General features: G+C 49.0%; 2 protein-coding genes across 3 annotated transcripts in view; both read right to left on the reverse strand.

The window, feature by feature from the left end:
- USP36 (ubiquitin specific peptidase 36) overlaps positions 1-9978 on the reverse strand; it is a 33301-nt gene extending 23323 nt beyond the window's left edge. The window contains exons 1-4 of one of the 2 annotated variants that reach the window (XM_043462332.1): positions 9819-9978; positions 7399-7562; positions 3314-3575; positions 2634-2855 (exon numbers count right to left, since the gene is read on the reverse strand). In XM_043462332.1, the coding sequence (XP_043318267.1) occupies positions 2634-2855; positions 3314-3566 (475 nt within the window). In that variant the 5' untranslated portion in view covers positions 3567-3575; positions 7399-7562; positions 9819-9978. Of the gene's footprint in view, positions 1-2633; positions 2856-3313; positions 3576-7398; positions 7563-8701; positions 9764-9818 lie in introns of those variants that run through there. The other variant, XM_043462337.1, reaches the window with a different exon arrangement.
- A 7531-nt stretch (positions 9979-17509) lies between these two features.
- Positions 17510-22847, reverse strand: part of TIMP2 (TIMP metallopeptidase inhibitor 2) — a 52910-nt gene continuing 47572 nt past the window's right edge. Inside the window, exons 4-5 of the mRNA XM_043462347.1 lie at positions 21911-22035; positions 17510-20455 (exon numbers count right to left, since the gene is read on the reverse strand). Coding sequence (XP_043318282.1) covers positions 20258-20455; positions 21911-22035 — 323 coding nt within the window. The 3' untranslated portion in view covers positions 17510-20257. The remainder of the gene's footprint in view (positions 20456-21910; positions 22036-22847) is intronic.

Raw genomic sequence — 22847 nt, forward strand, 5'->3', positions numbered from 1 at the left:
TGGAGATAAACTGTTTGTTCCGTCGGGCGTTAGGCTAGACAGTGTTACACTTCTCTCTGTGTGCGCGTGCTCAGTCGTGTCTGACTCTGTGTGACCCCATGGACTGCAGCCCGCCCCTCTGTTCATGGGATTTCCCAGCAAGAATACTGGAGTGGGTTGCCATTTCTTCCTCCAGAGGATCTTCCTGGCCCAGGGACTGAACCTGCGTCTCTTCCGTCTCCTCCACTGGCAGGCAGATTCTAGCTACACTTCTAATTAAGGACTATCTTAAATACAAAGAGAAAAGACAACACCCCACTTTAGGCGATTTTTAAGTCAAGCACTGGTGTGATAGTTGAACTCCCATCTCAGCCTCTCACACCCACGTTCCCCACGTCCTCTGCCCATCCTTTGACCTCTGGGAGCAGGGACCCTCACCCTAACCGGGTCACCACTGTTCCCAGTCATGGATTCACCCAACTCTGCACGTGGCACTCACCGGCGTACTGCAGCTGCACATTTAAGCCCACTTTCTATAAACTGTACCAAGCTGCCCTTTAGTCCTCCCTCCGGACCCCAGTTCACCCACATAGCCCCCTACTCACTCACGTCAACCACCCCCCTTCCTGCAGTCACAAACGCTGGGGTGAACAGTCCTGCACCCACCTCCTGCATGGGTGTGGGTTTCTCTAAGGCATACACCTACAAGATAACACTTTTGGGTCCAAAGGGAAGCACATCTCTAGTTCTATAAGCTACTGTAATCTCAAATATAGTGCATGACCTTCCCAAACACATCCAACCAGAGATCAAACCTGGGCCCTCAGCACTGAAAGCTCAGGATCCTAACCACTAGACTGCCAGGGAATTCCTCCAAATTTCCCATGTGCCTATGACTTCTGCTGCAGGAACATAATTTTCAACCAAAGAAAGCATCACTCCCTCCTCTTGTCTCCTGCGTCACTGCTCTGGCTGGGACTAGCACATCAAACATCAAACACAAGTGCACAGAGCGGCCCTCCTTGCTTCTCTTCTTACTTTAAAAATGTGCTTCTGGTATTGTCCTAACTGGAATGCTTTTTTGTAGTTTTTGCTAGATATCTTTTATAAACATTAGTAAAAATCTTTCTGTTGCTACTTTACTAAGAGGTTTTTTTTAATCATATTTTTTTTAGGGGGACATTTATTTTCAAGTGACCTTTCTCTCTTAATCTATTAATAAAGGGATAGCAACTGAGGTAGCAAGATTAGCAGTCATGTATGTAAAACTTGGGGATCCCCTGGTGGCTCAGACGTTCAAGAATCTGCCTGCAATGTGGAAGGCTGGGGTTTGATCCCTTGGTTGGGAAGATCCCCTGGAAAAGGAAATGGGCTACCTGCTCCAGTGTCTTTGCCTGGAGAATCCCATGGATAGAGGAGCCGGGCGGGCTACAGGCCATGGGGTCACAGAGAGTTGGACACAACTGAGAGACTAATACTTTCATGCAGAACTTACTGTGCGCCAAGGATTATTCTAAGCACGTTATGTAACTCACTCAAGCTTTACAGCAACACTGTGAAGGCGGTATCATTGTTACTTCGCAGATGAGGGACAGGTCAGGTAATTTTCAAGGACACACAGCCACTGGGCGGCAGAACCAGGATGGAACCCAGCAGGCCGGCCTCCGGGGTGTTCCCAGGATGGAACCCAGCAGGCCGGCCTCCGGGGTGTTCCCAGGATGGAACCCAGCAGGCCGGCCTCCGGGGTGTTCCCAGGATGGAACCCAGCAGGCCGGCCTCCGGGGTGTTCCCGCAGCTGCTGCGCTCCACACTTACATGTGGAGACGGCCTGACATCAGACCATCCCTGCGTTACTAGGATGAACACAAGCTGCTCACAGTGCTTACAAGACTACTGAATTTGCTGGTATTTGACCTAGAATTTTTACATATATATTCACGAACGAGATGGAACTGTAATTTTTCTTTCTCGTATTGTGCTGGTTTAATTTTGTTACCGAAATCAAGAGAACCTTACTGAATGAGCTACGAAGTTTCTCTTTTACTCTGGAAGAGGTTGTGAAACATTGAAATGATCTCTTTCTTAAAAGTTTCAATAAAACTCACTCCTCAACTGTCTCAGCCTGGTGTTTTCTTCATGGGGAAAAAAGTTAACCACTGATTTAATTTTGTTAATGGTTGAAAGGCTAGTCAGACTTTCTGTTCTATCCTGTTTGGCGAAGTTATCTTTTCTTTCAGCTTTAGTTTACAGATATTCAATTTCCACTTTGGAGAACATTTTAAAATGCACATAAAATGGTGCTACTATAATAAACGTGATAATTGAATATACGTATTTTGGAGGTTATTTTCCAAAAGCCCTTTTTTCTGTTTAGGTGATTATTTTCAGATCAGTTTAAAGACCATTACTCTACCTGGATTCTCTTTCACTGTGCATCCTGCAGCCGGCACACCTCAAATTTAGGATTTATCAGTGACTACGTAGCATGAACCTGACTCCTAAATCTGACCCAGGCTACAAATGGCAACACCACAAGCACGCAGGTTTGTCCAAATAAGAGAGTCTGGTCCTGAGCACCCACAGCAGCCCCACGGCAAGGGCACGCTCAGAGCCGCGCGTGTGCATCAGCCGGCCCCAGTCCCGCTCTCACTCACAGCCCCGCGTGTGCTCCTTGGAGAGCAGGTAGTTGGCCAAGGGTGGCGTGTAGGTCAAGCACTGCACGGTGGAGTTCAGGAAGCAGGTGTTGCCGAGGTTGTGCAGGCCCGCGCCCACGCGGTACACGCGCCCCCAGCGCAGCGACAGCCGCTCCACCGGGAAGAGCACCTTCTGGGGCGCGGGGACCCCGTCGCTGCAGCTCTCGTAGGCATGCTCGCTGCCTGGAGTGGGGGACGAGAGAGACGAGGGCCTGACGGCTGAGCCCCAGCACACTCCGCAGGCGCACGCTCAGGAGGTGGCGTCTGGGGGTACCTGGGTCCCCACTCTGGAGCCCAGGAGGAAGCCTGTGGCCCCATGGCTCTCCCCAACGGCCTTGGCCTGGAGCCCCAGAGCCCCTCTGTGGATGAGCTTTCGAGGACAGCTGGAGTTAGCAGGCCCTGACGCTGACCCACCCATGTCGCCTTCTAGTTTCCAAGCCCTGTTCCTAAACCTCTCGAGACAGAGCTCGCTCTCTGACCAACCCTGTTCTGTTACTTCTGCGGCTAAAACCTACTGGCCCCACGCCTGACACTCACAACTGACCACACTGTGTTTCTGTTCCTACCACCAGTCAGCATTCCGTCCCTCCGCCTCTCAGCACACAGCTGGGCCCTCTCAGCACCACCCTCTGCGTCTGTACCCTGTCTCCGGGCCGGCGGTTCATCTCCGCTCCGGTGGCACCCAGCTCCCTCCGTCCTGGGGTTCAGCAGCACGTATTTGCTCTTCAGTGACTCCAGTTGGTAGGAGAAACTCTTGCTGGCCGGCTCGAACTCCAGCTTCTGCAGAAGGACCTTCTTGGCAGAGGAGGCCAGAAGCTTCCCCAGTTCCCCATCGTCAGCCGAGTCCCTGCGGCCAGGCTTGAGGGCTTCCTTCAGCTTGTCCACGATGGGCATGGTGCATCACTGGAGGACGAGGAAGAACACAGAGCAGTGGGTAAGCGGGCCCTGGGAGCAGAGCAACCTTCTCTGACAACCCCCCACCCCCCATGAGCCTTAGGGATGGGTCCCTTCTCTGAAAATCCCCTCCTGCGCCTTAGGGATGGGTCCCTTCTCTGACAACCCCTCCTGGGCCTTAGCGATGGGTCCCTTCTCTGACAACGCCCCCCCATGAGCCTTAGAAATGTGTTCCTTCTCTGAAAATCCCCTCCTGGGCCTTAGGGATGAGTCCCACCATGAAAGCGGCTCTGGCTTGGCTACCAACCCTACAGAGCAAGCGGAAGACACGAGACCACTCAGACAGAGCAGCATCCACACCTTTCCTCTCAAAAAAGACAGAGTGCCTCCACGAACAGCACTAAATGGACAGACATGGTCCCGAGGAGGTCAGACTACCCCCTTGATGTCATCTTTTCAAGAAGTAGCATTGAGTAGAGACTTCCCCAGCGGGCCAGTGGTGAAGAATGTGCCTGTCAATGCAGGGAACACGGGTTTGATCCCTGGTCCAGAAAGATCTCACATTCCTCGGGGCAACTAAGCCCCTGTGCCACAACTACTGAGCCTGTGTGATGCAACTATTAGCTTGGTACAAAAGTAATTGCAGTTTTGCATTGTTGCACTTTGCCGTTTGATACTGGAGATACAGTCTTACATAAATGTGATTATGCTATACAGTCTTACATAAATGTGATTATGCTATACATCATTTTAATGCACATTTCTTGCTTTCTGGGTTTTTTGCTAATGAATTAAATTATTTGCTGTTTCAGTTCAGTTGCTCAGTCGTGTCCAACTCTTTGCGACCCCATGAACCGCAGCACGCCAGGCCTCCCTGTCCATTACCAACTCCTGGAGTTTACCAAACTCATGTCCGTTGAGTCAGTGATGCCATCCAGCCATCTCATCCTCTGTCGTCCCCTTCTCCTCCTACCCTCAATCTTATATTATATTTATTTTAGACTATGGAAATGTTAGACAAAAGGCAAAATCAAGCAGTTTTTTTTTATTCACATTCAAAATGGGTTGTAAAGCAGTGGAGACAACTCACAACATCAACAATGCATTTGGCTCAGGAACTGCTAATGAATGTACAGTGCGGTGGTGGTTAAAGAAGTTTTGCAAAGAAGACAGAGCCATGATGATAAGGAGCGCAGTGGCTGACCACTGGAAGGTGACAATGACCAGTTAAGAGCCATCAACAAAGCTGATCCTCTCACAACTACAGAAGAAGCTGCCTAAGCTCAATGTTTCAGCATTTGGAGCAAACTGGAAAGGTGAAAAAGCTCAGTAGGTGGGTGCCTCGTGGGCTGACTGGAAATCAAAAAAATTGTCATTTTGAAGTGTCATCTTCTCTTATTCTACACAACAATGAACCATTTCTTGATTGGATTGCAAAGTGTGATGGAAAGTGGATTTTCTAGGACAGCCATCAGCCATCAGCTCAGTGGTTGGACCAAGAAAAAGCTCCAAAGCACTTCCCAAATTAAAACTTGCACCAAAAAAAGGTCATGGTCACCTGTGGTCTGCTGCCAGGTCTGATCCACTACAGCTTTCTGAATCCCAGGGAAACCATTCCATCTGAGAAGTATGCTCAGAAAATCGATGAGATGCACCAAAAACAGCAACGCCTGCAGCCGTCACTGGTCAAAACAGAAAGGGCCTAATTCTTCCCCATGACAATGCCCAACCACATGTCAGACAACCAACGCTTCAAAAGTTGAACGAATTGGGCTACAAAGTTTTACCTCATCCACCACATTCACCTGACCTCTTGCCAACTGAATACCACTTCTTCAAGCATCATGACAACTTTTTGCAGGGAAGACGTTTTCACAACCAGCAGGAGGCAGAAAATGCTTTCCAAGAGTTCACTGAATCCTGAAGCAAGGATTTTTTATGCTACAGGAATAAACAAACTTATTTCTCATCGGCAAAAATGTGTTGATTGTAAGGGTTCCTATTTTGATTAATATAGATGTGGTTACGACTAGTTATAATGATTTAAAATTCACGGTCCGAAACTGCAATTACTTCTGTACCAACCTAATACCAAGCCCACGCACTGCAACAACTGAAGGCTGTAAGCCTAGAGCCTGTGCTCTGCAACAAGAGAAGCCACCGCAATAAGAAGTCCGTGCACGGCAACTAGAGAGTAGCCCCCACTTTTGCAATTAGAGAAAGACAGTATGCAGCAACGCAAAGTAAAATACATACATAAAATTTAAATAAAAAGAAAGAGATACCATCAAGTGACTTTGGACATCACGCCTGGTGTCATTTCCCTCAAAGGGCGACCACATGGGCCTAACGTCTGCTCAAAACCAGGGAAATGCTAATTCTTGCAAGACACTCTGGTCACACACACAAATCCACATAATAAAGGAATTCCCAAGGTGAGTGAGATAAGGACACCCCTGTGTTCAGACCCACAGTCTTCAAAACCAAGAAGGCCATGAGCCTTAAGGGGTCACCAGACACAAGAAAGGAGGCTGGTCCAAACTGGGATGTGCTGGAGTGTAAAACACGTGGACCTCCAAGACTGAAGTTTGCAAGTGTAAAATGTCTCAGTAATTTTAAGACTGGTTATATGCCAAAGTGTACTTTTTATTTTATTCATTTATTAATGGTTGCTCTGTGTCTTCGTTGTCATCCACGGACTTTCTCCAGTTGTGGTGAGCAGGGGCTACGCTCTAGTTGTGGTGCACGGGCTTCGCATTGCAGTGGAGCACCGGCTCAGTAGTTGTGGCACATGGGCTTAGCTGCTCTGCAGCACTGGGGATCTTCCCAGACCAGAGATCGAACCCATGTCCCCTGCACTAGTGGGCTGATTCTTAAGCACCAGACCACCAGAGAAGCCCTGAAATGATCATATTTCATGTATACTGGGTTAAATAAAATTCATTCCACCCGCTTCTTTTTATTTTCTAATGTGGCCAATGCAAACCCAATGATACCTGTGGCTTGTGTTATCAGATAGTGCTTGTGCAGACTATCTTTTTTAAAAGTGAGAGAGGAGACAATTGATAGTAACAGGACCAGAAAAGTATACACAAGACCCCGAAGCTTGAGGCGGTGTAGCAGGCAGGGGTGTGGCGGCAGCTTGGACTCTGGAATGCCTGCGTTATTCCATCCTGGATTAGCTATAAACTCCAGGGGAAAAAAAAAAAAATCACTGTGACTGCCAGAGCCTATTCTTTATAAAATGGGAATAAGAACAGCATTAAAGGTGCCCGTGGGGATAATGGGGAGACACACACTGGATATGAGCTGAGTACTAGCTGAGGAACCACAGTGTAACAAACCGGAAACTCCTGTCACCCCTGACTGCTACACGTGGATCTACCACTTTTCCTTCTCATCCACTACCTCTCAACCATCTGGCCAAAGCTCAAGGACTATTTGACTCACAATTAGATAAGAGGTTCCTTACACGACTCACTCTCATCAGAAAAAAAGATGACTCCCTTGGGTATGTGGTCTCCGGTTGGATCCAGGAGACCCAACTGATCAGGCGGACCCAAAACTCTGCTGCAGTGAAAAGACTCCCTCCAGCACCTCTGATGAAACCACCCAGATTTAAGTTATGGGGCACCTAATTCTGTATATGGATCAAATTTCTTTTTCTATAAAAATTTCTATAAAGAACAGAAATGTAAAAACATTATTAAAAAAAAAAAAGCAAGCACAAGTTCTTTGACTTCAAAAAAAATAAAAGAAGCTTTCCTAAGGAGAATTATCTAAGAGAGCTCACCAAACTGAACAATGGCTGCTGGACCAAGAGCGGGCTTACCTGGGGTGTCTGAACTCGGGCGTTCTGTTCCTGCAGCGTGGGGTCAGGTGCTTGGCCGGGCTGGGCAGGCAGGGTGCTGGGCCCTCAAAATCACGTGCTTCTCAGCTTTGGGCCAGTTAAATCATCAGAGCTACAAGCATGCTGTCTGGAAGGGGCATCAGAATCTGTGGGATGAAAGCACACCACATAAAGCCACCTCTCTTCCCGATGTCTCACCAGCCCTCCTCCCTGGACGTGGAGTAGGAAGGCCAACCATCTTCTGCTAACAGTCAGCATTAAGGCAGAAGGAATATGGATAGTGTGAGACACAGGAAGAGTGGAGGACAGCTAAGCTAACTAGCTGCAAACGATTTTGTTGGATACAATACGAAAACCCTGCCTTCTGCTGAGACCTTAACCTTCGCGCCAGCAACAAGTCCAATGAACAAATATCTTCCCCACACTCACTAGTCAACTCCAATCTCCACTGCATTTGCAAAGAGTAAGAGATAATAGATAATCATCTCCAACTTTCAGTTTTCATGAGCCAGTAAGATTTCAAAAAAAAAAAGAGAAAAAAGAAAACCAAACGTGCAATGAGAGCTGCCAAATTTTCACTCTAGCTAAGTCTGCGGGTTTTTTTTTCCTGAATTACCAACCACAATAACTATGATTACAGAAAATTAAGGCACTTAAAAACTTTTTTACTGTGAAAACATTCGTATACAATGTAGAGAGAACAGCACAGGGAACCGCCATGCTCCCCTTATTCAGCTTCAATAATTACTGGGTGGGATCAGGCAATTCCTCTCCTGTCCCCATGTTACTTCACAGCAAGTTTTAGATACTACACCAAGTCTGACGTCCATAAATAAAAGCATATTAACTTAAGAAAAAAAAGACACAATGAACATGATCTCAGAATGAAGACAATGTGTAAAGATTTTTCTCATGAAAACTCCCTACAATGTCCCTCTTCTTGTCAACAGCTCATATCGCTGAGGACTCTGTCATGGGCAGAGACATGGGTTTGGCAAACTCTTGAAGCTAGAGGATAAGCAGAACTTGGGAGATTTAACCCAATTTCATTTGAGATAAATAACTTAGAGAACACCTACCCTACATAGCCCACTCCTCAATATGGAGTCAAGAAATTTTGAACAAATCAAATTTTTCCAGTTTTGACAGAAAGATGAAAACTCTACATCACCAATCCCACCCGCAACATTAATCAACAACCTACAAATGATTTCTCTGAGGTGCAGCCACTTAGAGAAAAAAATGCCCTTGTAATACACCATCAAAAGCCCTCTGACGTACACACCTGGTAACACACTCTTCAAAACTCTGCAGGTTGCTCTTTCCAGCCCACGTTTCGCACTGTCCAGGAACAGCTCATATTTATCCATGCACACTTCTACTCAAACAAAGCGCTCTCGATTGCCATTCAAGCACATTTTCCCCCCTCCTCCCTGTAAATTTTTCCAGCATAAACTGCGCTCAAGACTCACAGGGTCAACCACGTGCTGGCGGGGAGGCGTCCCAGGGGCTGGGGCCTCCCTGAGGCACTCTGCAGCAAAGCCAGCGCCGGGCCCCAGCCAGGAAAGAGCAAACGGAGTGTCCGTCTCCCTGGAGATCTGATTCTCCACCTCCCTTACAGACGGTGGACTGAGGCAGGACCAGGATGTTTTTCCTCTCTCTACCATCTTTATTTTAGGAGGCTGCTCTAACTCCGGGAACCCCAGGGGAGACCCAATACTACCCGACCAAAGAAATGGGTATTTTAAAAACTCACATCTTGAACCCACCCCTTCACTATAACCATGAGGAACGTTATTCTCTCCAGGAGTGAGCCTTCCCCCATCTCTTACAAATAAGATAAAGAAACAAGACATCAGCCCTGCTGCCAAACCGAATGCCCTCCCCCTTATTCTAACTTAAGCCATTCCAGAGAAAATCTGAACTCTGCATAAATGATGCTTCTGTGCGTAACGACCGTGTCCAACACCGTCACAGGCTGCTGCCTCCTGGCTTGCCTGGGCTCCTGACCGGGCCAGCTCTCCCTTGCACCGTGGGTCGCAGACCTGCGGCAGCCCGGACGGAGGGCACAATTCTTGGGCCTCCCCGTGGACTCCCGAGGCCTTGGGGACGGCGCAGCCCTGGGGCCTCCCCGGAACCCCTCGTGGACGGGCATTTAAGGGGCCTCTCCGTGGGCCCCAGAGCCCCTGGCGAACGCACGGCCCCAGGGCCTCCCCGTGGACCCCGGAGCCCCTCGCGGACGGCGCAGCTCCGAGGACCGTTCGTGAACCTCCAAGCTCTGCGCAGACAAACACCCATGTCTCCCCTCGAGTGTCCACGGGTGCGCCCCGAGTCGGGCGGCAAACTCCCGGGGGAAGTCCCACAGCCAGGCTGCGCGCCGCCCCAACGAGGTCCCAACTTACCCAGCCCTCAGCTGGCCCGGCTACAGGCCAGCGTCGCTGGCGTCTACACGGCACGGGCCCCGCACACGCATCATCCGGGTCTCCGGCGCCTCACACACGTGTCACGGCGACTCTTAAAGCAGACGCGGCGTGCGGCCCGCGCGGCGGAACCCCGAGAGGCCCCCGGTGGCTTTAAGAGGCGGTGCTCTCTTCCGCCGTAGTCCCTGGGTCCGCCCACAGTCGCTGGACACTCCCGATACGTCACCTCCCCCATCTCGCGGCCCCGCCAGCCTACGCGATGACGTAAGCACGCAGAGTCGGAGGTGCCCCGCCCTCTAGGCTGGCGCCTGGCGACTTCCCGCAGAGCATGTGAAGTGCCTGCTTCCGGGTCCGGCACACTGGGCGTGCTTTGGGATGCTTTTGGGGGTCGGTCATTTTCGCCTGCCGTCCCGGTGGTGGCGTTGGGCGGGCACTTGGTCGCACCCTCCAGGGCATTTAGTGACCGAGACACCGATCGGGCGAAAAGAGGGTAGCAGGCCCAGTAAAGCCCAGAGAGCGGACCGAGAGCTCTTGGAATGAAGGGGTCGGGAGTGATGGCATTTGACCTCCGCGGTGTCCCGGGCCCTGATCAATTTCCTCACCCCACTCCCTTGCTTCATTTCAGAACCGTCATCCCGTGACAACTGCGTTAAGGTTGTGGTTGAATGTTTGCAAACAAGTCTCTTTTTCGTATTTTAAAAAATCCTTTTCACCTGAATCCTCTTGGTTACCACCCATCCTGGTCTGCAGGGCAAGTAGAGAGAGTGTGATCCTAGGCCTGACCTCCAAATACTTCACGGAAGCAAAGGAATATTGTTACTCCACAGTAAACTACTTTTTCCAAAAGGCAGCACTGGAGTACGCAACCCAATCTACTGTGTCTTTGGATGAGAAATGTGAAAGGCAGGATGTACGATACTGGGTGAAGCAACTAGAAGCCTTGAGCTAGCTGTCATGCTCCTTCCCACCCAGTCCTTCAGACAGAGGTGGGTGGGGGCTGGCAATGGAAAGAGAGAATGGGTGTAATTGAATAAAATTCACCTGTAGTTATCACTTGAGGGGTGATGCTATTTTGAAAAAGCAAACAAGCATACGCTGGTGAGAGCCTGATGTTGAGCTCTGCCCTATCTGTGAGAATCCTCAGCTTCAGAGATTCAGATTGGAATTTGTCACTGAGTCCATTCTGTGCCCTAAAACAATGATTCAGACAAAGATTGTTTTCACTAATCCAAGCCTGATACAGTGTATAATGAGTGATGAAAAGCTGGAGGCAGGTGGTCAGAGGGGCTAGTAACTAGCCAGAGAATGAGGAGACCTCAGTTTTATCCCAGCTCTGTGCTAATTAGCAGCTTTGGAGACAACTAACCCAGGCCTCCATGTGATCATCTATGAAATAAAGATAATCTCCAGCAGATCTTTGATTCTAATAACAATACCAATGACATTTGCTCCTGTTAACTGAGTTCATATTATGTGCCAGATACCAAACTGGCCACTTACCCACACTATCTGATTTAATTCTCATGGCAACCCTACAAAAAGATAACCATGCCCATTATACAGATGAAAATACTGAGCCTGCAGCATCCCAGCAAGCAAGTGGTGGTTTAAACCCAGGTTTCTCAGGCTCTAAGTTCACACCTTTAGCTCGGGCCCTCAGAGGTAACCCCCAAATTTTTCTGAGATGACAAACCTGTTGCCTGAAAAGCCCACATCTGCTTTGGTATGTGATGTGAGACCTGGAAGTTGGGAGGAACCTTTGGCCACACACATTTCCACCCTACTCCCCTTTCAAATACCCTCCTAGAAGCCTTCTGAGTGAAATCTACAGGTGTGTTCACATGGCCAATATGAAAGTCTTCCCTAAAATGCTCAATCTCAAAGGTCATCAGAGAAATGCAAATTAAACCACAGTGATCTCATTCCACACTCTCTGGAACTGCTGGAAACTAAAAGACTACATGCTGGAGGGAATGTGGAGTGGATAGATTGTAAAACTTCAGGGATTGGAAAATGATGCAACCATTTGGGAAAATAATTTGAATGTTTCTTTTATGTAACATACTTACCCTATGAGCACATCCATTGCTGTAACCAGGCAACTGAACTACTGCCTGTAGGCTGGTAAATTCCAGATGTGCAGACTCTCGCCCTTATCCATTTCCTTCTGGATACCTCCGCTGGAGGGCCGATGACCATCTTGAAACTCATCATGCCCAGAAACGAAGCTTCCCACGCCCCGCTAAGCTTCCTCGCCTTTTGCCCTGTTGCCCACTTGGCCTGGTGTGCTGGAGTTCAGACCAAATCCTCGCCCTTTTCAGCTGTTTTCCCAGTCTGGCCACATGGGGGCACTGCTGAGACTGGCAGTGGCTTTCTAGCAGTGGCTTTGGCTCCATCCAGGGAGGCATACTGCGATTGCAGCCTCCCACCTGTCCTCTCCCTGGGCTGTGATAGGGCAGACTCCTGTCTCTTCCCCTCCACCCTGGAGGTGCTAACCGCTTCCTGCTGTTCCCTTGGCTTCTCAGAGTTTCTTCCATCAGAATGTAACCAGTCCCTGCCTTAATCCCTGCTGTTTTAAAGGCTGTGCAGAGTGGTTTGGGGGTTCCTGGTTGGACTTGGACTGATGCAGACTGTAACCCCAACATCCACCTGCCTGGCTAGCATCCTGGGTTCCCCTCTCTCCCTCACCCCCATGTAAATTATTAATGAATTTTGCTAATTTTACTTTCCAAACATTTCCTCAAGCCATTCCCTCCACTCCATCCAATTGCCCAAGGAAAACCGCTCTCTGCTTTCCCCTACTTTACTGGATTATAGCAGAGTCCATTGCTCAAACTGCCAAACAGAATGACATACTTAAAAGGCCTACCCAACCCATTTCACTCCTGTCTGAAATCCTTTCCTTTTCACTGCCTGCCACACCCCACCCTTGCTGATAGGAAAACCAAGCTCCCTAGCATGGTCTCTAATAGCCTGGGAATGGGGGTGGGTGCTGGCTCCTGCGGGCCTTTCCCCCTCCTCCCCAGCCACTCCCTGCCTTGGATCTTTCAGCAGGTGTTGTTCAGTCACTAAGTCATGTCTGACTCTCTGTGACCCCACAGGCTGCAGCACACCAGGCTTCCCTGTCCTTCACTACCTCCTGGAGTTTGCCCAAACTCATGTCCATTGAGTCAGTGATGCCATCCAACCATCTCATCCTCTGCCGCTCCCTTCTCCTCCTACCCTCATTCTTTCTTAGCATCAGGGTCCTTTCCAATGAGTCAGTTTGTAACATCAGGTGGCCATCAGGTGGCCAAAGTATCAGAGCTACAGCATCAGTCCTTCCAAAGAATATTCAGGGTTGATTTCCTTCAGTAGAGCTAGTCCTGCCTTCCGATCCCCCCGCCCCCCACCACACCAGGCCCCAATCAGGCCATCTCTACTCCAGGCTCAGGCTGGTCTTTGGCCTAACATTCTCTTGCCTGCCTGTCTTTCAACCACCTCCTTCGGCACCACCTTCTCCGAGAAGTCTTTCTGGATTCCCCCTATCCCTGTCATTCTGTTGTTGCTGCGTTTGGCTGGCAGAACATTCCACTTATACATTCAGCTAGAAATTTTCTGGATTTCTCTTCCCTTCCCCACCATGACGTATTTCATCTGTGTGTCCCTGGGCCTGGTGAACAAAGGTACAGTGGATAAATGTGAAATCCAACTAAATGGCAAATAAAATGCTAGAGATGAGATAACTGAATAATCTAAATCCTGAAGGAGGAATCCAGAGAAACACTGAAGATGAAAGAATGAAGTATTCTCAATTAAAAAAAAAATAAAGCTGTAACTGAAATGAATCTAATTAGAACTTACCCTTTTTTAAAAAAAGGGCATTCTTTGTGGCTTAGCTGGGGTCGAAAAGAGCCAGACACGACTGAGCAACTAACTGAACTGAACTGTGGCTCAGCTGATAAAGAATCTTCCTGCAGTACAGGAGACCTGGGTTCGATCCCTGGGTTGGGACAATTTCCTGGAGAAGGGAAAGACTACCCACTCCAGTATTCTGGCCTGGAGAATTCCATGGACTGTATATAGTCCATGGGGTTGCAAAGAGTCGGACACAACTGATCGACATTCACTTTCACTTTTAAAAAAGAGGTGGATTAACAAATTAAAAGTATCATTGCCCAGAAGTCACCTGGGGGTTTCTTACCTTGGAGGTTGAGGTAAAAGGGACTAGATGTTCCCTACCCCCTCCAACCCCCCATTTCACAACCTGTAGATGACCAAATATTTATGTTAATTTCTGGAAATATCTACATCACATTTCTAATTGTAAATTAATCATTGTTCTTCTTTTACATCAGTCATTGTTAAGTTTTGGTTCCTATGAGCTGCTCCTACTGGGCCTACACAACCCTTAGAATTTCCAGTTTCTAGAGACTGCCAAATTAGATCTAAACCCGGTCTGGTTGAACTCACCAAGGAAAAGCCATGTGGCAGGGCTCCCAGAGTTTTGCTTTAGGCCTTCTTTCCCCTGCATGCAGATGTCCTGCAATGGAACTGGGCCGGTGTTTGGTGGTTTGGCCAAAAAGTAGCCGATGGGCCTTAAATCCCTGTGCTGGCCGTAGCCACGCGCTTGCCTCCTCCTTCTCTTCCCAGGCTAAGCTTCCTCTCTAAGAAAACTCATCCTGGAACTTCCCTGGTGGTCCCGTGGCTAAGACTCCAGGCTCTCAATGCAGGGGGAGCCCAGGTTCGATCCCTGGTTGAGGAACTTGATCCCACATGCCACAACTAAAGATCCTGCGTGCCATAACGAAGACCCAACGCAGCCAATTAAATAAATAAATAAAAAGGAAAATTCACCCAGAGTAAATGCCACAGGTGTGTATTTTCCCTGTGTTTGGGAGTAGCTTCCCTCAGCTGCCAATACTGAAATCCTGCTTGAATCTTTAAGGAAGCTGTGCGATCCCCAGTCCCCACGGCTTTCATCACGCCTCCCCCTCCTCTCTGCAGACCCACCTCCCTTTCCCAAACTCTCCCACAAGGCCTCATCCACCTGAGTGTTGCTCCTGCTGCTGGGTTTGGTCTGGTCTGCTCCTTTCCCTTTGGGCGGCTTTGTAGCACAGTGGTCCTTTGCATGGCTGTGTTCCTTTCCTCAAAGCATTGCGTGCATCTGTTTGGCCTCAGGACTAGATTGCATAAACTTTTCAAGAGTGTTGAAGACCCTGCCTTTTCAGTCCTGACACCACGTTGCTGGCAGGCCCTTACCCCCAGCACTGCCCAGGGAACATATAGTAGGCCCACCCAGACTTCTCTGTGCCATCTGGGCTTACTTGGGAAGCAGGTGGGTAGAGACAGAGGGGCCATGGGCAGAAGCTGTGTGTTGAATAGTGTTGAATGGCTGAATGGTGACTCAGTCCATCCAGTGCCTGAGAGAGGAGGTGGTAGGGGTCACCCCCAAGCCAAAGAGTCTGAGAATCTATGGTGCCTTCTTCCCTCCTTCTGGCTGAAAACAGAGGACTCCAAGGCTCTGGAAGGTGGTGGGGGACACCAAGGGGAGGAGTCCAGGTTCCAAATCAGCCATGGAGGAAGTCCACCAAACGTCTCCATTGGTCTTGGCAAAAAATCAACTCCTTTGTGTTAGTCCCTGGGTTGCTGGGGTCATTTGCTCTGGCATCCAGAGCTGCCTTAGCTAGTACACCTTTGCTCCCAGACCACAGGGCAAGGCTTTTCAGTCCCAGGGTTGTGGAGTGCTACATCTGAGGATGACCCCTAGCACCTGGGAATACAGCATGGAGGGTGGGGGCAGTGATATTCCTTGTGTGGTTGGAAGATGTCCCATAATGGCAGGGTGACACTGCGTCACAGTTTCCCAGCTTCCCAGGACAGGTGGCTGGACACCGACCAGCCCCACTAATCGTTCACGACACCCCCTTTCTCTGTCAAAAGTGTCCTGGTTTGGAAGACACAGAATATAGAGGTGAATTTCCCACATCATTGAACTTTATCCTTTAGATTTGGAAATTACAACTCGCAACAAGGCATCTTGATATGATCAAGTGTCCTCACTGAGACTAGGATTTTGCTGTCATCGTTGCTGCAAAATTCATAAATAAAGGAGAGAAATTTGCCTTTGTTCTGAAAACAAACACGTTAAGAACAAACCACTCACTACAAGGCCCTTCCTAGAAATGGAAGGCGCAGCCAAAAATAAATAAATAAAATTATTTTAAAAAATATTATTCAAGCTCTGCTCTCTTGGCTTGATTTTAAGTTAGATCAGATAAACATGTCCAGGAATAATTTAGGGGGGAAAAGAGAGTGCCCCTCAAATATCTGAAGGGTTTCACCAGCCCGGGCGGCTCCCCCACCCCCTTGCCACCCTCCACCCCCAACCCTCATCCTAAACCGGTCCTGCAGAGGCTTCTGTGTTTCCACTCTGAACCCACATGTCTGTTGTGGGTTCCGACCCGAGCGCCAGGCTGTCCTCAGTTGCCCCCAATGCTTTTCTTTCACAGAACGAGCAAAGCTGAGGTGGGGGGACAGTGGTGTCTGGTAGGATCCCTAACAATCTGCTCACCCCATATGTGGGTCTTCAGACGGACTGAAAACTATTTGCAAAGATCAAGAAAAGGGAAGATTGTTGAAACTGGATCATGGGTGCATGGAGTTTATGATGTCATTCTCTGCATTTCTGTATGTATTTGAAAATTTCCATAAGAAGTGCTTTTTAAAAAGTCACGTTTGACCTAAACACATAAAATAAATGAAATGGTTTTGTCTAGACCCCAAATGTGGCCTGCAGGTCAGAACAGGCACCGATGCCAAGGAGGGAGGGGGCAAGGAGGGGACCTGTAAACATGGGACTTGAGGGAGCAACTGCAACTTGTGGATCTTATCTGGATCCTGATTCAAAGCAACAAACTGTAAAAAAGCATTTATGAGACCATCAGCGGTGTCTGAACACCGACTAGTCCATGACATTCATGAATTATGTTCTCAAGGTGTGATTTAAGTATTTTGGAAAGGTTTTTAAAATAGTTTTTTTCTTTTTTTTTTTTTGAGAGATACGTACCGAAAACAGACAAAACTGACGTCTAGAAACTTCCTGATAACCTTGGGCAGGGTGGTTGGGCAAGTAGGTGCAGAGAAAGAAAACAGTGGGTTGATGGTGGGAGATGCAAGATGGATGCAGGTCTGTTTTTGTATGTGTGTGTGTGAGTGTGAGTGTGAGATATGCTCCATAACAGAAAAGGAGATGTATGTACCAAATGAAGGGACCCTGTCCTGCCTCTTGGCCAATTTAAGAAACCATATTCACTGTCGTCTGCCCTAATTCTCTGCCACATCCCATGGAGACCTCCAAGCCCCCAGGCCTGTTTCTTAGGAGATAAACCAACCTATAGAATTCCCTGGTGGCTCAGTGGTAAAGAATCTGCCTGCCAATGCAGGAGACATGGGTTCCATCCCTGGGTCGGGAAGATGCCCCTGGAGAAGGGAACGGCTACCCACTCCTGTATTCTTGCCTGGAGAATCCCATGGACAGAGGAGCCTGGTCGATTATAGTCTGTGGGGTCCCAAAAGATTCGGACGCGACTTAGTGACTAACCAACAGCAGACCAACCCCCACCCTCCCCTGTTCCAAAGTTAGAAAGGGGCAGCTCAGAACGTCGGAAATGATCACATGAAGACAGCCAGCATTCTCACTGATAATACTGTTTATTGTCCACGGACCGAGCGGTCACTTGAGAAAGACACAAAGCATCGGAGACATGCGCTGTCTGCTTGTCGACTTTCAACAACTCTCACGTGTTCCCAGCACAGGAAGGTCTCAAGACTTCATATTCCAGCAAAATCACATTGCCCCAAAATTGAAAAAACAAACAAACGAAAAAAAAAAATCCAAACAAAAACGAACAAGATCAACAAAGCTTTAAATTACGGCGGCAGGTCCGATATTTCTTAATACTTATCAAGCAAAGATTTGGAAATAACTACAATGTAAACTTTATCTTAAATACTTTGAGTCGCTTGCAGAAGACAAGAATAGAGGGAGGAAAGAGCAGTGCTTAGAACATAACATATAAATTAATGCCAAATGGAGAGCCTTCTTAAACTATATATATATGGCAATTATTGACTTGAGAGTATTTGAGTGGATTCTTGGCCACCATTGTGTTCTTCATCTTGACTTTTTTTTTTTCCTGCTCAGCATGGCTATAAGACCAATGTGCATGGATTGAATATAAAGGCCATTTTTTAGAACCAACCTACACAAAGATTCTTTGCTTTGTAATAATTGGAACCAGAGAACAAAAAATAGGAGACAGAAAAGCAATGATACTCAAAGAACGGAAGAAAAGGTCTGAAGGAATCACCATCATAGGCTAGCTACCATGCCATATCCACTCTGGATCCAAAGCTCCCACGATGCAGAAACCTTTGGGAAAAAAAGGTGCGAGTCTAACCCCTATCGAGGGTAATAGAAAACACAGCACAGGAATGATTACAACTGATGTCAGAAACAAACCAAAACATTAAAAAAAAAATCAGCAGAAACAGGAGTAAATGTTACATGTGATAACACCGTACAGGAAGCAGACGGGGGTGGGGTGTTATATTGACTGCAGGGTCTGGTGTTCTTATATATACTAAAATCACACGGACTGGTCCATTATGACATCTTACAAACTTTCTATCACTGCACAACATGAAGATGCCCTTGGAGCGGGGCTGAATTCCTGGAGAGTCCCCTAGTCTGCCCTAGAAAGGGGGTCATCAAAATCTGTGCTGACCAGGCCCCCGGCTGAGCATGGGGGCTGCATGTCACAGCGGGGGAGGGTCAGGAGTCTCAGAGGTGCTTTGGGGTCACCACAGAATAGAGCAGGCTTAGAAGATGACTTTGGGAAAACTGCAGAACGACTACTCCCAGGCCAACAGACTCCAGTTTCATTGTGTGTTTGCATAGCGTGCATGATAAACTTAGGACAGTTGACCTTCACAGCACAAGTGGGGAGAGAAAGGAGATTATCTTTACTGTTACTGAGAAATTTCTGCCTCCATTAACCCCCGATTTACTGGCATCAGGAAACTATCTTTAGGGAACAGCTAGGCTCCTTAGCTCCCTATGAAGTTTCTTAACTTGGAGATCTTTGTAATACAAGAAATATAAGCAGAGGAGGGCGGGTACACCGGTAAATTTGGGTTCACATATTCCCTAAGAATTCATCTTTAGCAGAATGAGATGTCTCTTAAAGCCGGCCACAGTATTCTGGAGGCCCAGAAAAGCCATGAGTGCTTTACTAACACCACCTCCCCGCCAAAATTCATCCTTCCCAAGGGAGGTCTTCATTCTGTGCTTTGCTGACTTCACTCTGTGGAACCCCTGCACCCCCGGGGCACACTGACGGTCAGTCTTCCAGGGAGCTCACACTGTTAAAACTCTGGCACCTGCTTGGGGGGCTCTGAGGTGTGTTGGGGGACAGGGCAGGATCCAGCTTTTGATGTCTTCAAGATGTGCCAGACAGCAGGGGGAGTTCATGCCACTGGCCACACAGAGCGCCTCGCAAAGCCAATTCATGCCCCTCCACCTGGGTGCCCGAGGCCAGACAGAGGAGGGTGTGAGAGGGGCCTTAGCAGCCCAGGAACGAACTCTAGGGGCAGCCAGGCCTCCCTGGCAAACATCTACGCCAGGGCAGGACGTCACAGACTCCCTCAAGGGCTGGGCCGGGTCCTGCGGGCCGGGGATGGGACCCAAAAAACTTGGCTGGAGCTGAAGCCTGCCGCCCTCACATCTCTACGAGGCCAGGGAGGGAAGCTCCTGCTGGAATCCTGCAGATTAATATGATTAACTGGGGGTCCTTCAAGAGCAAGCCACTGGTCCAGGGCTGCTCCCGGAAGTCACAGACGCTGGGAGTCCATGGTGGGCGTGGGGGAGACAGGGGGTGCACAGGGACCACCACCCTAGGGCCAGAGGTGTGGAAACTGCAGGAACCGAGGGACATGCCCCTCTCAGGATGAAAGGGACCTGGTAGGCCTGCTACACAGTCCGGCAATGACCCTCGAAAGTTCCCGCAAAATGTACATTTCCAGGCTCTGCCCTGACCCGGCTTGGGGACCCCAAGTGCTGTCTGCTCAGCGTTTGTGACAGTGCCAGGGCTGGGCCCAGGAGGGACACCTGTGCGTCCAGCCCTTTGCCCGCACCCAGGGACGGGAGACCGAGATGCACAGTGCCCAGGTTGGCGGATGGGGTGTGGGACCCATCTCTGCCTCCAGACCCACACCTGTGTGTTTAAAATGAAGATGGGGGTGGAGAGGAGAATCACACTAACTTAAAGCCACTTGGATGACTGTTTTTATTCATGCTGTTTCCAGGAAGGGATGTCGGAGCTGGACCAGTCTGAACTCTTGGACGCTGTCGATCGGCCCCAGGGGTGCTGGTGGCCTGCTTACGGGTCCTCGATGTCCAGAAACTCCTGCTTGGGGGGTGCTGCTCCGCGGTACCAGGCGCAGGAGCCGTCACTTCTCTTGATGCAGGCGAAGAATTTGGCCTGGTGTCCGTTGATATTCTTCTCCGTGACCCAGTCCATCCAGAGGCACTCATCCGGAGAGGAGATGTAGCATGGGATCATGGGGCATCGCGTGATCTGGGAAGGGGGACATGAGGTGGATTCAGCTGGGGACCGAGGCTACTCGTGGGGCGTCTCCAGAACCTGGCCTTCACCTGGTGAAGGTGTTCAAGGGCAGTGTGCAGAATGAATGACCAGGTAAGTGCAGCAGGGAAGGAGGGAGGGAACCTGCTCCATCAGTAGGCTTTCCTGAGCCCCAGACTCTCCAAGTGGCAGCAGGCAGCCTGTCCAAGACAGGACAGAAACCTTTCTGTACCCCCTAGCTACTGTAAGCTCGCCTTCCACTTTGTGCCATCTGGTCTACCTTCTCTGAGCACAACAAACCGGCTTCAGCTTAGCCCCACCTTCCAGAGAGTTTAACAACAACAACAATAAAGGGCCTTGAGAGACTTCCCTCATGGGCCAGTGGTTAAGACTCTGCACTTCCACGGCAGAGGGCATGGGTTCAATCCCTGGTCAGGGAACTAAGATCTCACATGCCTCATGGCACAGCTAAAAATAAGGAAGGGGACGTCTCATAATATATAAATAAAACAAAAACAATAGAGTTTTGACTATCAGACAGGTTCAACTCAAGTAAAAAGAACAGCGTCTTGCTCCCAAGCACACAGATGCTTCGAGGAGATCAGCAAGGATGAATAGCGTCTTGGTAAAAGAACCTGAGTCCACGGGAGGGTGCAAACCTTCAGGCCGTGCAAAGAAAAAGGAGGAACTTGTTTTCTTTTTTTTTAACTTCACCTTAGGCACAGAGGAGTTTGCTAGACTTACAAGTAGTTGTGGGTCAGAATTCACACTGTGAACAAGCTAAGGGCTGGGCTAGCGAGCATCTACCAGGATGGGCAGGAAGGAGACAGAAGCAGTGTGAACCGGCACAGGCCAATCTCTGGGCCACACCGGGCCCAGACTCACATCCTGTGCTGGGGCTGGGGGAGGGGCGGCGGGGACCGAGGGATATTAGGAGACAACAGAATGGGACCCTGGGGGCCACGCAGACCTCACCTTCTATGGCTGCATCTAAGCGTTTGCGCTGCTATAACTGTGTTTGGCACCACCTCTGGGGTGCTTTCAAGAAGAAAGGCAGGGGCTTCAGGGGTTCTCAACACACAGACCCCATATTTACATGGACCCATGTGTGGAAATGGCTGGTACACTGGCAAAACCATAACATCTGGGATGTTCTTTCACAAGGCACGCCAAGTCTCTGCATTTGTGCATTTGTAGAAAGACATTCCTAAGGCCCATGTTCTGCCCACAAAACTCCTCCTGCTAGAAGGCTCCCTTCCTAGAAGCTGCAGCCTACGTGGTCAGATTCCCCTTACCTCCCAAAGGTCCCTGGCTGGACACCCTCACTTGTGGGCAGACCATACCTCCCCAGAGCCCTGTCCTAAGTCAGGACCCTGTGGATTGAGAGGCCCTGGGAAAGTCAGGGATCAACCCCCGGCAGTCCACCTGGAGGAGGTGGTGGCAGCTTACCTTGCACTCACAGCCCATCTGGTACCTGTGGTTCAGGCTCTTCTTCTGGGTGGTGCTCAGGGTGTCCCAGGGCACGATGAAGTCACAGAGGGTGATGTGCATATTGCCATTCCCCTCGGCCTTCCCTGAGGAGACAGGGGTCACCAAGCTCAGAATGAAATTACGGGGTCTCTTCTTTTTCCTGCATCTGGATGAGACTCAGGCATAGGGCGTGTTAGTTCTGACAGTATCCTGGGCCGTAGGCTATTTTGTGTCCCCTCCAAAACTCCAAGATTGAAGCCCTGACCCCTAGCACCTCAGGATGTGTGACTCTATAGAGAGAGAATGTCTTTAAAGAATTGATTAAAATGAGGTCATTAGGGTGTGTCCGAATCCAGTAGGTGCCCTTGTAAGAGGAAGAGATTAGGACACAGACAGACACAGAGGGATGACCATGTGGGGACCCGGAGAAACTGGCCATCTACAATCCATGGAGAGTGGCCTCAGAAGAAACCAACTCCGTCAACATCTTAATCTTGAATTTCCAGCCTCCAAAATTGTGAGAATATACATTTCTACTGCTTAAGGCCTCCAGTCTATGGTTTTTGTTATAGCAGCCTGAGCGGACTCATACACCATGGAATATTTATTCTGAGTATAAGAATGCAAGCTCACTGTAGAAAACTTAAGAAAGTAACTTTTAAAAACATCTCTCTTTTCATTACCTAGAGCTAACATTCTGATGCATTTTCTTTCAATATTCTTTTATGCGCATGTATTCAAGTGAAAAATGTCACTGTTGTATGTAGATTATATTGCTTCTTGTGTTTTTTTCCACCAAATATTTATTCACAAGCATTTCCTCCATTTGACATTGAACCTGTAATTCTGGGTTGTTCCATTATGAACAATAAGAGCAGAATTTTATAAAATCAGCAATCTGCCCTAAATTCCCTGT

The sequence above is a fragment of the Cervus canadensis genome, chromosome 1 (genome assembly GCF_019320065.1).
Source record: "Cervus canadensis isolate Bull #8, Minnesota chromosome 1, ASM1932006v1, whole genome shotgun sequence".
In the NCBI taxonomy this organism is placed as follows: Eukaryota; Metazoa; Chordata; class Mammalia; order Artiodactyla; family Cervidae; genus Cervus; species Cervus canadensis.